The 13,249-nt window shown below is 47.3% G+C and overlaps 1 protein-coding gene across 3 annotated transcripts in view; it reads right to left on the reverse strand.

The window, feature by feature from the left end:
- DOCK3 (dedicator of cytokinesis 3) overlaps nt 1-13,249 on the reverse strand; it is a 1,365,978-nt gene that overhangs the window by 46,503 nt on the left and 1,306,226 nt on the right. For all 3 annotated transcript variants that reach the window (XM_085625129.1, XM_085625128.1, XM_085625127.1), the window contains 4 exons: nt 12,884-13,019; nt 12,623-12,770; nt 12,210-12,328; nt 316-403 (listed from right to left, as the gene is read on the reverse strand). In XM_085625129.1, coding sequence (XP_085481255.1) covers nt 316-403; nt 12,210-12,328; nt 12,623-12,770; nt 12,884-13,019 — 491 coding nt within the window. The remainder of the gene's footprint in view (nt 1-315; nt 404-12,209; nt 12,329-12,622; nt 12,771-12,883; nt 13,020-13,249) is intronic.

Raw genomic sequence — 13,249 nt, forward strand, 5'->3', positions numbered from 1 at the left:
AATGGCAATCTAGAGAAAAAACACAAGCAGTGACAAAGCTCATAGGTTTTATGGGTGTAACCCATTGACTTTGTCAATGCTTGATAACACTGTATTCATATGAGCAACTAATTCTTTTGCAGTCTGAAGGTATGTGAATCATATTCTAACACAACAGAACTTAGAGTCTGGTATGAATAACATTGCTGTTTGTGAAAGATTCAAGCGGACCCTTTTTCATTGATGTAGGAGGCTGTAAGGGGAATATTAGCATTATTATTCTAATGTGCAGTACTTGAAAGATTTTTTTTTTTAGATAAGGTACAAGTTCCTTACCTTTCTCGACAACAGAGAGATTGGGGTCGCTACAAGGTTTGCAGGGTCCAATAACCTGGTGGAGAAGAGTGCGCTGGAAGTTGGGAGGCTGTAAAAGGTAGAAAGAAATCTGATTGATATAGACAAAACTGCCTTCTCAGCATTCCTACTGAAGTGTAGACTTCAAATAACACCCTTCTAATTAGTTGCAGTGGAACACACGTTATTGCATTGAACAGCGTCGATACCTGGAGAAATTAAGTGAGTTTTATCCCATCATTTTAGCATTTCAGATCGAGTCAGAAATAAAATGACATACTCGGGCGAGTAGACAAGCGAGTTACTAAGCTTTGGTATCACTTTTTCTGGTGTATACTCTATCTAACTACAGATTTTTTACCTGAAGAATATCCCCAGTCACCAGACTGGATCCAGAAGGTTTAAAAAGGCATTGCTGCAGTGCACCAGTAGGTGGCACTGTGCCGCTCCTCATTGAAGTCTTCCATCACAAGGGTTTGGGGGGAAACATATGCATTAAACCATTTATAACCCGCTTATCACAGCAGGTGATTTAAAAAAAATAGATTGTCCGGCAAATGCAAAAAGACCAAATGGGCCAACAAATAACCGTTTGTAGTGCCCACTGCAAGGCCTTCCTGGTCCCGAATTAAAACAAACTACAGGACATCCAACAGTTTCGCCTGCAATGGATCTGTATTATGAGTGCCACACCAGGCCACATACTTGTCCAAGAGCCCGGCGTAGATAGACTTTGTAGGACACCTGGCAGCAAGGATGACATCCACAACTTGGGGGGGGGGGAATATCAAACTCCTTCAACTGCCACCACTCAAACTCCATGCATTGAGGAGTGGATTGTGTACATTCAGGCGCAGGACCCTGCCCTGCTGCTGCAATAGGAAATTCTCCCAAAGCGGTAGGTTGATCGGAGAATAGATGTTCATGCCCAGAAGTTCCAGGTACCACACCCTCCTGGCTCAATACAAAGCTATATACACAAAGGAGCTATAAGGGGATAAAGAACAGGTCGCCCCCCACTCTCTGAATTATGACACTACGTAGACCTGATCTTTAAGTGAATGAAGTATTCGGAGTTCCCGCTCTCAAACTAAGGTCACCCAACTTTGTGTGACTGGACAGCGGCTATACTTATACCGTCTATTCCAGGGGATCCTTAATTGCCTCTTATTCCTAAAAAAAGGGGTTGTGTGTGTGGGTTCTGTCTCCCTAAGTCTATACCACCCTGTCGTGTGAATGACAAAACAATAATGAAAAGAAGAAAAAAGTGATAAAAAAGGTTGACAGTGCCTCACGGGAGTAACACCATGGGAGTTTGCAGTTTAGTTCTCACCTGCATCCTCAGGTTCTCATCATCAGCAACTGCCAACCCATAACAAAATTTGTGGTGAAATAAAAAAAAAAGAAAAAAAAAAAGGAAAGAAACAAAAAGCTAAGTGTGGTGTATCGTGGTGCCAGTACACAGGATATCTTATCCGAGGGCCCGGCAATACAAGCCCTGTGAGGGATAGCAGAATCTGGATTTGAATACCGCTATTTCGTATCTAAAAATGAGCTAGACAACCACTGGCTATCTTATTTTATTGCGTGCTGTGGGTCTGCTCACATTAAAATCAAGACACACTGTTGCCTAGTATCTATTGAATTATAGAGGGCCAACATGGTTCATTGCCAAAGGGAACTTACGGCAATTTCATCAGGGCAAGGGTCAGTTTTCGCCACACTGCACCAATTTTTATATATTTTATACCGGGTCGTTGCCCAACATGGGCATTCCTGCAACACCCTGTATTTGTGAATGTGTACTAGTCCACACTCACAAAGTTTGTCACTCCCGCTGCTAAGCGTCAGCCGTGTATACGCGAGTGTCTGGTGTCTGATCAGCACCTCCAAAGCTACCAAGATGACTTGCGGCCAGTTGTTCCTGATCTTCTTCAGTACTCAGGGCAGGAGAGGAAGCAGAGGAAAGATGTACATGAGTGCCATGTTCCACTCTATCTGGAATGCATCTTAGAGAGAGCCTTCTTTGAAACTCCAGTGTGCACATTTTTTGACACTGCACAATCTCAACAGTGATCAAAAGATCTAGTCAAGATACTCTCCATTATTGGAAGATGCCCTGTGCCATCTAGAGATGTCACCGACATTTGTGATCCACCATATGCTGACTGCTGAGTTTGTCTGCACTAGCGTTCAGAGATTTTGCCAGGTGGTACATGGTCATGATGTTCTAGCCAAATCGAGGCAAGAATAACGTCTTGCCAGAGGATCCAGGACCCCAACCCGCCCTGCTTGGTGCAGTACCACATAGCAGTGTTTATGTCCATAAGAACCTGAACCAGCCTCTACTTGGTGATGGAAGGAAGGCTTTCAGCTCCAGGCAAATGGCCAGCAAGTCCAGAAAGTTGATGTGTAATTGGGTATCCGCCATAGACCAGAGTCCTATGATCTCCACCTCTCCCAGATGACCTCCCAAGCAAAGCAGCAACGCATCCATTGCCACCATCATCTGTGGGTGGGGCAGTGAGAAGGATCTGCCACTGATCCAAATGTGGTTGAAAAAACCCACTGAAGATTTGCAGTCTCCTCCAAAACCTCAATGTAATCCGACAGGTTCCCCTGACCCTAGAACAACTGAGACAGGTTCCACTGCACAGCTCACATATGCCAGCTGGCATAGTCAACAAGCAAGATGCAGGAGACCAAAAAGCCTCAGAGTCTCTTTCACTGAGACCCAGAACCAAAGCTGTAACATCTGGAGCAGAGTCTGAATGTCCTGGACTTGTTGTGGAAGAAATGCCTGAAACTGCACCATAACAAGAATGGCTCCGAAGGATTCAGGTGTGATTTTGGCATGTTGACAGTGAACCCCAATGATGTAAGGGGGTTCACCGTCATCTGCAGAAGGTTTCTGACTGACTGCGGTGAACCCACCATCACATATATTCATCAAGGTAAGAGAAAATTGAAGTCCTCAGTCTCCAAAGGTGTGCTGTGACCGCAGCCATCACTATTGTGAACACTCGAGTGGCATTGGTGAGGGCAATGGGGAGCAGGGCACATTGAAAATGCTCCTAGCCTACCCTCAACCGCAAGTAACATCTGTGGGACTGCAGGATGGGTACATGAAAGTTGGCATTCTGAGATCCAAATACACCATCCAGTCACCTGGATCTAGTGCAGACAGAACCTGGGCCGACGTGGGAATCTAGAATTTGTCCTTCTACAGTGGGTGGTAGGCTAAAATGGGACAAAGGCCTCCATTCTTCTTTGGCACAAGGAAATACTGGGAATAAGAGCTGGTTCCTACTTCTGTGACTGGACCCACTTTAGGACTCCTTTGGCAAAAAAGGCTTGATCCATTTGAAGCAAGATGGATAAGTGCTCCTGTGAAAGCCGCTCTGATGTAGGCAGAAGATGTGGTGGAATGGAAAGGAATGGTGGTGCATAGCCATGTTGAACGATTTAAAAGAATCATCTTCAGATGTTGTATACAAGGAAATGTGTGATACTGTCTCCCACAGGGTGGTTGTGTGCCATTAAGGGCAAACTAAAGCAGTTATAAGGCTGCTGCTGTAGGAGTGAGGTACTGGGAATTCATTGCCCCTGCTGGCCTGGACATCCCAGTGAGCATTGGCACTGCTGATAAGCCAAACCTCATGAATAGACTCCAAAGGTACAATACTGCTGAGGAAATTGTCTAGCAGGAGTAGACAGTTCCAGGAAACACGCTATGGCCCGGCTCTCATTAAAATGACCCAGGACAGCAAAAAGCCTTCTCGTTAATCAGTCCCGTTGAAATGCATTTTTAAGTCTGATTGCTGCAGATCTCCAGAGAATGGATCTTATCCATTTGTGACACTGAAGCACCATGCTACTTCCAACTGCTCTGGTGAAGCAGTCAATAGAGTCCAGTACAGACTGTATGATGCATTTGGCTGCATCCTGACCATGCTGCTGGTTAGAGCCAAGATCCTATAATTCTTCAGGGAGTGCCAGAAAGATCTTACTGACCATTTACAGAGAGCGTTGTCCTATTAAACAGCTAGCACTGACCAACTTCAGGGCTAGGATGGCCAATGAAAACATTTCCCAAATGCCTCAATTCTGTTAGACTCGTTTTCTGGGAAGGTGGGTCATAGGAAAAGAACTGGGGTTTACTCTGCTGATGGAAGTTTGGACCACCAGACTTTCTGGTGTGGGGTGTTGTATTAAGGAATCAAAGTCACCTGACAGCCTGTGGAATCTGGCAACCTGCTTGTTCACCAGGAGCGGCCGGCACAGGTAAACGCAGTGGGCGGGGCGGGATGGGAGCGGGGGGAAGTTCAAAGGCGATGGAATAGGTATAATTAGAGAAAAAAATAACACCTATTCTGTCGTCTGTTGACTTCTCCCTCTGCCGCGTCCTGTGCCCCGCCGCACCGTGCTTAAATGTGTCGGCCACCGCTGCTGTTCACCTGTGGCAAGATCAAGGCTTAGCCCAAGTACCCAGTAATGTGTCAGTCAGGGCTTTATCAAAAAGCAGTTCAGAGAAAGCCTGTCCAGGCTGTAGAACTTCAGCCAGAATATTTGTCTTGATGTCCATAGAAGGAAGTTATAAGTCCTATACCTCAGCTATGCGACATATCACCACAGCAAACAAAGCACACTCCTCTGTTGATGGCTGGGGAAGGGAAACCATCCCAGTACCTAGTGAAGAGTCCAGCACACTGGCCCCCACTAAATAAATGTTAAAGTTGGTTGAATATGGTCAGACTAAGAACAAAGAGGTTTTTGAAGTGCTGAAGAGTGGCTCCGTGGTAAAAGCATTGTTGTATCTGAATCAGATTATACAGAGACATAGTGCATTGGAGTGGTTTTGGGGAATGACTTCAGTCGAGGCCGAGATGTGTTCAACTGAGGGTCAGACACGAAAATTGGTTTGGAGTACTCCTCGGCCGGAGTCAATGTCAAAGAGACCAGTGTGGATTTCGATGTCAGAGTGGAACTAGGGAGAAGGGCTCAGGAGAGTGATGGCACTGATGGCTCAGAAGACAGATCTGCTGAAGGTAACCCAACTGAAGGCCTCTGCGGATCCTTGGGGCATGGAGGTTCACCACAAGCAGTAGGTCTGCGCATTGGACTTCGAGTGGGAGAAGGACTTTTGTGATTTCTTACAGTGTTCAGTGATGTATAGCTGCACTTCACATTTTCAGATTGCCTTTGGATTCATGAGGGCACACTGTTCGCACGACTTAGTCATGCCCTGAAACCAAACACCAGATACATACCTCATGTGGGTCTTTCACAGCCATTTGCTTGTGACAGTCCGACAAGGTTTAAACCCTGTTATGTTTTTTAGGAAATATGTTCCCTTGCACAGTTTTTCATTGGACAAAATGTTAAGAAAAAATAATCAACCAACAAGAAAAAAAGTGCAAACGAGCCCATGGTCCAAGTATGAAGTCCTGGAACGAAAGGAACTGAGGTCGTCGTTCAGCGGTGACACATATCTTGCTCTGTTTGTCACTTCTGAGGCAGAAACAAGTGAGCACGGAGCTGCATGGCACCACATACTGGCAAGTGGGAGCAATGATGTTTTAGATCTTCAGGATAAAGTCTAGGGTTGAGGGATATTCTAAAGGTGAAGAATCTGCAGTTAGACGTATCTATTAGAAATATATGTATTTACTTAATCACACATAAAGCTAACTGATTAGATAACTAAAAATAAACTATTACTAGAAAAAAACAGAAACTATGGGTATATTTTTGTATGCAGCATAGAGTACAAGATAATAAAGACCAATTTCCCAGATCCTTTGGACCTCTAACTATTGCTGTGCATACTGATAAGTTGTGCACACTGACAATAGCTATAGAAACCGTCCATGTTCCACAGAACCTGAAACATAATTTTGCAAAGAGTGTTAGAGTTCCCTGTTTATACACAAACTGCATTTACAGGCCTGAAAGAATGGCATACGTTTCTTCCTAAGGAAAGTGACACTTCTGCAGCTTTTCCTTAGAATCAAACTTTCAACTATATACCAAAGCCAATCAAATTTCAGCAAAGAAAGACAACAGAGCAGGAGATCATGGTCTTTCAGAACTACCAGCAAATGCAATGTGCGAGACTCCAGCATATCAGTTTATCTTTTTTCACCTCATTTGTTAATTAACATTTATTTATGCATAGTTATTAAAAACCATAACATTTCATAACAGGATACATAAATCCATCGCTCCAAAAGAGAGACACTTAATAACAATAAAAAGCTAATGTGGCAGTATTAAGACATAATATACAAAAAGAAAAAATATTCCAAGTTGAGCAGTTTCTCATGTTACAGTACAGCTAATATTTCTTTCTCAGCCGACTGTAAACAATGTGTGTATCAGCAGTTCAACATAGAATCTGATGGATTTAAACTCAATATTATTGCCTGTTTGCAAGTTTGTAAGCCATGCTCATTGAATGAAGCTTTCAATATTGATCATCGTTCTTCCGCTAAAGACGGGCACAGGCATTCGATTAGTATAAAATTTTCTTTTCTAGATTTAGACAATCTGCAGATCGACTCTGTTTTTTGCTTATTCTATCTTTTTCCAATGTATTTTCCTGGGGTGCAACCGTATCGGTAATGCATAAAAACTATTTTTAAAGAACGTGATACAGTTGTTGCTCATGTGTCTTATGTCTTTTAATCAAAGCCCAGGCATGAAATCTGGCAGCCATCAATTCTTTATCTTTAAGGAAAGATTGTTTCTTTACTAAGAAGTTAACACATTTCTTTACAACTGTTTGAGAGTATGAATGTTTCCATAGGTATTGAATTCCTAGCTCTTCAATTGATTGATTTAGATACCTACAAGCAGGCACATCCATATTCTGTTGTAATTCCTGCCATAAAGCCTGGCATTGTCGATTGCCAGAAGATGACTTTATTCTATTCCAAGTTTATATATAGGCCCCTTTTCTTGTGAGCAATTGATTAACTAACCCTGACTTTAACCTTATCTGAGCTGGAGATGCATTTGGGGGAAGACAAAATAATGATCTGAAAAACGTTGGCAGACATAGGGCCCGATTACGATGCCGGTCGGACGAGCATCCCACCTGCATCGTTGCGGTAATGGGACCGGAGGACAGGTAGTAGGTTGTCCCGACCACCAAATTAGGATCCAGCCTCCATGGAGAGGGTCGAAAACATGCCTCTTTGCATTGAGGCTATTGCTGCGGCCCGCTAAAAGGCCACAGCACAAGCCCCAATGCCAAAAGGCATGTTTTTAAACATCCCTACACCCTGTGGCAGGCACCATCCAGTGCCTGCAACACAATGCAGCGATGTTTAGGGGGACAGACACAGGTGTCCCTCAGGCACACAGTGGAGGGCCACAGAGCACATGTGCCCTGCTAGCAGCCCCAAAAAAGCCTTACCACCAGCCTTTTCACGTTGGTAGAACTGAAATGAAATGGCTGGCGGAAAGGTGGATCATAATCCACATGCCTCCATAATGCGATCCAACCGACCGACCGACTGCCGTATGGTCTCCTTGAGCCCGTAGGAGCAATGTGGCCTGACCGACTGCATTGTAATGCAGCGGTCTGACCACAGATATAGATGTAGGTGGGCTTGGCACCGACGGCACATCAGTGTCGGTCCCACCAACATCGTAATTTGGATCCTCAGGGGTATATTCACAAGAACGTGTGATAACCACCACAAGAGTAGCGTAACGCAACTTCCAATATCGCAGCCTATCGCCGGAAAATAACCCCGTGTCAACGTGGAATTCACAACAAGGCGGTACCATGCGATAGTCTGCCGACACCGCGGGCAATGTCCGCGATACAACCACCACGACAGAGATAAACCACAAACCACAACACCAAAAAACATGCGATGGGCCAAAGCGCTGTGAGGAAACCAGTGATAAGCAGCGCCAGGCCTGCAACTCACACCTGGCAACTCAAAAAAATCACCATAAAAGTAGAAAAAACACCCACACCCAAACTGACCTACACCCAAGCACCATGGAGGCAGCCGGAGCAGGCGCAGAGGACGAGCGCAACCCCACAAGCACCCCGGACGACCAGCCCAGGACATCGGGGACAGGGAAGGGCAAGGACAAGAAGATGAGGAAGACAAAGTTCAGTCCGCAGGCGAACAGGATCATAGTCACGGAGGTGATGCAACACCATCAACAACTCTTCATCACCTCCAACGTGTCATTGGGCACCAAAACTGGAATATGGTGGGACATCGTCGACAAGGTGAATGTCGTTGGAGAGCACAAGCGGACAATGAACGAGGTCAAGAGGCGATGGAATGACATCAAGCGGAAGACCAAGAAGAAACTCTCCGCCTACCAGAAGGCAGCAACGCAGACCGGAGGTGGGGGCCCAGCACCACAGCTCGAGCTCCATCATGGCATTGCCGCCACAAGGCGTGGAGCTGATGAATGCTGCTGCCCCCACACCATCCACATCCCCACCCCCTGGTTTGTGAGTGCCTTCCAGTGCGGCAGGCGTATCCACTCAGGCACCAGATGTGTCAGTGGCACACAGTGCCGCAGCCGGTACTGCAACACCCACAGGGGGGGCAGGCCACACATCTGGGGATGAGGACGATGATGGGTTTGTGATCAGGAGGCACTAGCAATCATTTTCACCCCCTGGCATGTTTCTGCTTGGTGTCGCACATGGCCTCATGACCTTCCACTGACCCCCGATACACTCCGATGCACTCACCTTGGACAGCGACATGGACTGCCACATCCTGTTCAACGACCAATGACACGGCAGACAGACTGCGGACTGTACCCTTCCTCTTCCGGAGTACATCATCCATGGATGGTCTCTTGCTGGCCCTCCATGGGCCCATATTGTGTAGTGTGCTCGGCATTGCTCTATACCGCTCCAGCTGCAGAACTGCACTGGATGTGCAAATAAATATCCAGTGACGCACTGCTGTGTCATGTCTTACATCAATCATGTATGAATGTGTGGATGAATGTAGGGACAGTGATTTCCCTTGCGTCAATGATGCTCATCCTGTGGGATGCCAGTCAGAGGTTGCCACATTGCATATTGTGTACTGGGTCCCGTGAACACTACAACAGGGACACTTCCTTGTCCGGACATGGACTGGCCAACGCCCGAGCCCACGAGTCATTGTGGCAAGACCTGCGCTGGTCCGGCGTACAGCAGGCCAGACCACTCCGATGACACTCCGAGGGGGAGCCATCATTGCTACCCGTCGCAGGCGTATGCGCTGGTGGTGTGCAGGTCACTCGTCTAGGTCTAGTTGGTGGCATCCGAGGCCTGGCGCATGACACGGGCCTACTGCCACGTGGCGCTGACTGGGCTTGCACAGGGTTAGTGGCACCCAAGGCCTTGCGGCTGGCATGGACCTACCACCATGTGGCGCTGACTTGGGTTGCACAGGGTTAGTGGCACTCGGAGAATTGCGGCCAGCACAGGCACCCCGCCACGGGACGGTGACTTGGGGCGCACTGAGTCAGTGGCACATTAAGCTGCTGAGCGGGTGTGCAGCCTGCGATGATGCCCCGTCCTGGAGGTCAGGACAGCTCAGGTGTGCCCTGCTGGACCGCAGTGTAGGGCAGAGCCAGCGGGCAGCGCGGGCCTACCACCATGTGGCGTTGCTTCCGGGATCCCAGAGTTAGTGGCACCCATTGTGCTGAACGGGTGTGCAGCCTGCCATGGTGCCGGGTGCACTGGTATGTCCTCTGCCATGGAGTAATCAGGACCCAGCACCAAACGTGAGACCTGTTGGCCTGCGGAGCGGAGCTGCATGGTGTGGAGGGTGCCAGGTCCACGGGTCCCGGGCTTGTGGCTTGCAGGGGCACATGGTGGCACCTCCTATCTACGCGCTGGTGGCGGAAGGTGAGCAGTGAGGCCTGGGTGTGCATGGGCGGGCATGCTCCGATGGGCGGCGGGAGGAGTTGGTGTGCCTCTGCCTGGGTGTGCATGAGGGGGCAGGCGATGTTGTCTTGTGCAGGTGTGTGTACTGTGCCAGCCATGTATCTGGACTCTGTTTCAGCTGACGGCTCTGACTGAGATGTGTGACCTGGTGAACTGCGATACATACCGGCAAGTGGTTGGAGACACACCGGTGGCAGCAGGTGAGCAGTGTGGCCTGAGTGCGCAGGGACGGCACTCTCTCTCTCTACCCCTCTCTTCTTCTCTCTCTCTCTCTCTCTCTCTCTCTCTCTCTCTACCCCTCTCTTCTTCTCTCTCTCTCTCTCTCTCTCTCTCTCTCTCTCTCTCCCTCTCTCCTCTTCTCTCTCTCTCTCTCTCCCCCTCTCTTCTTCTCTCTCTCCCCATCTCTTCTTCTCTCTCTCTCTCCCCCTCTCTTCTTCTCTCTCTCCCCATCTCTTCTTCTCTCTCTCTCTCCCCCTCTCCTCTTCTCTCTCTCCCTCTCTTATTCTCTCTCTCTCTCTCTCTCTCTCTCTCTCTCTCTCCCTCTCTCTCTCTCTATCCCTCTCTTCTCTCTCTCCCCCTCTCTTCCTCTCTCTCCCCTTCGCTCTCTCTCTGTCCTTTGACGTGTGCAGGACACACCTTCTCATCATGTTTTTTGACTTGCAGACTGGGACCTACGGATTGTCCCGAGGGGAGCGGCCATGTGTCGTCATTTCATTTCAGTGTTCATTTGAATAACATTTCATTTGTTGCTTTGAAAGTGAATGTGTGCTGCTCATTTCTGTGTCAACACATGCATGTCACCAGTTGTGATTGTGCGACGTCAGGCAGATTATTTTGTGCATGTTTAGGTGTAGGTGATGTGGCATGTTTTTGGTCGGGGGCTGACAGGGAGGGGTGGTCCTGGGGATGGTGTTGGTGGGTATTGTGGCCCTCTTGGGGGTCCGGGCCACATGATGGGTGGCTCCATGGCATCTGTTGCCCTTACGATGTGGTCCTGGACTGTGTTCCCTTTTGTTGAGCAGGCTGCCATTCGACTTTACACCAGGTCAGAGTTGGTGTACATTTCCTGGTGCTAACGCGCCTTATCGCCTGTTTTGTGTTTTCATCGCAGTTCTGTCTGGTCGTTGTGAATGTTGAGGTGTGATGTTGTCGCGGCTTTTGGCACGGGAACGCCCACTCTGCATCTCATTAGCCTCTGTGACAATGTTTTTGCAGCTGCTATCGCGGGTATACTGGTGCTGTGGGCTGTTAACACCAGCTTGTGAATGGGGTGATAGATTTATTGCAACTTTGGCAGTGATAAAGTGCCATTGACTCAGCGATAGTTTCTTGTGAATATGTCCCTCAGTGTTTACCAGAACGCCATCTCTCCCTGAAAGGATTTCGCTTTCATATGCAACGGTGGACATCAGTTTTGCTGAAATGACTTTTAATAAGGCATCAAAACATGAGTTTGATTATTTGGGCGCAAGATTGGAAGATTTCCATAGATGGGTAAGCCAGGTACAGAAAAGTGTTATGACTCTAAAACAAAGAACAGGGTCTGTCATAAGACAGGCTGCGCAAGGTGCTGCTTTGTGTTATCTTGTGCCAGGGAGGCTTTCCATGGGTGGAGCATGGGTGGTTCCACACAGTGCACCAGCGCTAGGAGGGATCAGAAGTGCTCCATATCTTAGTAGATATGGAGCATTTCTACTCTCTACATTTCATACAACACAGTGCAGCAAATTTGCTTTTTCCCTGGGTTGTGTGAAAACTTAGTGAATCGGCCTCCCTGTGTAGTAGACAACACATACAACCACAAAGACACTGTTCAGGTTATGAAAAAAAGAGATCGTATAACTGAATTACAAATACACAGCTCACATTATTGATCAAATGTACTATTCCTATGTTCTTCCAGCCCACAAATAGCTTTTTCCACCAGAAGCTAAACTGAGAAGATTACCTGTCCGTTTTCCATGATTGCTGCAGGATACATAGCACTGCTGGGCCGCTCACGGTGAGCTGGTAACAGCATCACCATTTCTCTGGCGTGACGGTACTTATCAGGCAGAGAAGGAGAGCCTAAACACAAGGAAAAACATACCATTCGTGAGAATATAAACAGGTGAAACTGAGCCATGACCTGTTCACCTGTCTCACCTGCATCGATTAAGCCTTCTGCTTCTACTAATATTTACACTCTAAAAAGGGTGGAGCAGACTTCAGCCAAATTTGGCAGACGTCCTATATCTGCCAAACTTTACATAACCACGCCCAAAGTAATTTTTGGTTGAAAAAAGATTTTAAAGATGGAACATTCTACCAAAACCTGCGAGGCTCCAATATCTGAAGATCTGACAGTATTTTTGCTCCTACCTCGTGTGCTGGAGGGTGCAGAGTTGATCAGCTGGGATGGTGCAGAGTGCGTGGAGCTCAGGCTGGAGGTGGAGGGGCTGGCCTGGGATGAGGACAGCACAGACATATTGGTGATAGATCCCTGGTACCTTGAGTGAGGGTAGACAAGCTGCAGGGAAAATGAGAAACTTGAAGAAGGCTAGTCGCTTGCTAATTGAATAGCATCACTTGACAGCTCTCAAAGTGTTTACCCTTTATGCAAAAGAAGAAGACCACACCCACCTGCATCTGGTATATATCCTCAGGGGGCTCGCCCATGGAGCCATCGTTCGAGATAACCAAGTTCCCCGTCTCACTGGACGTGTGTGAGGACAGCGAGGATGAGGAATGTCGGACAGAACCCAGCATGTTCAAAGGACTGAAAAAAGAGAGAGGGAAGGGCAATCTATTGACTGATCAAGTTATCTTCATAACATTTCAAGATGTAATAATCAATTTATTGTTTGTTTATTTCATTTTTTTTATATTATGACTTTTTGTATAGCACATACAAGGCCCTTTGGTGACACCATGCTTTACATGGAAGCTTGACAAAAAAATCACACATAAAATGATGAACTAACAGTAGGTCAAATGGAGAGTTAGCGA

This window comes from Triturus cristatus, chromosome 9, assembly GCF_964204655.1.
Source record: "Triturus cristatus chromosome 9, aTriCri1.1, whole genome shotgun sequence".
In the NCBI taxonomy this organism is placed as follows: domain Eukaryota; kingdom Metazoa; phylum Chordata; class Amphibia; order Caudata; family Salamandridae; genus Triturus; species Triturus cristatus.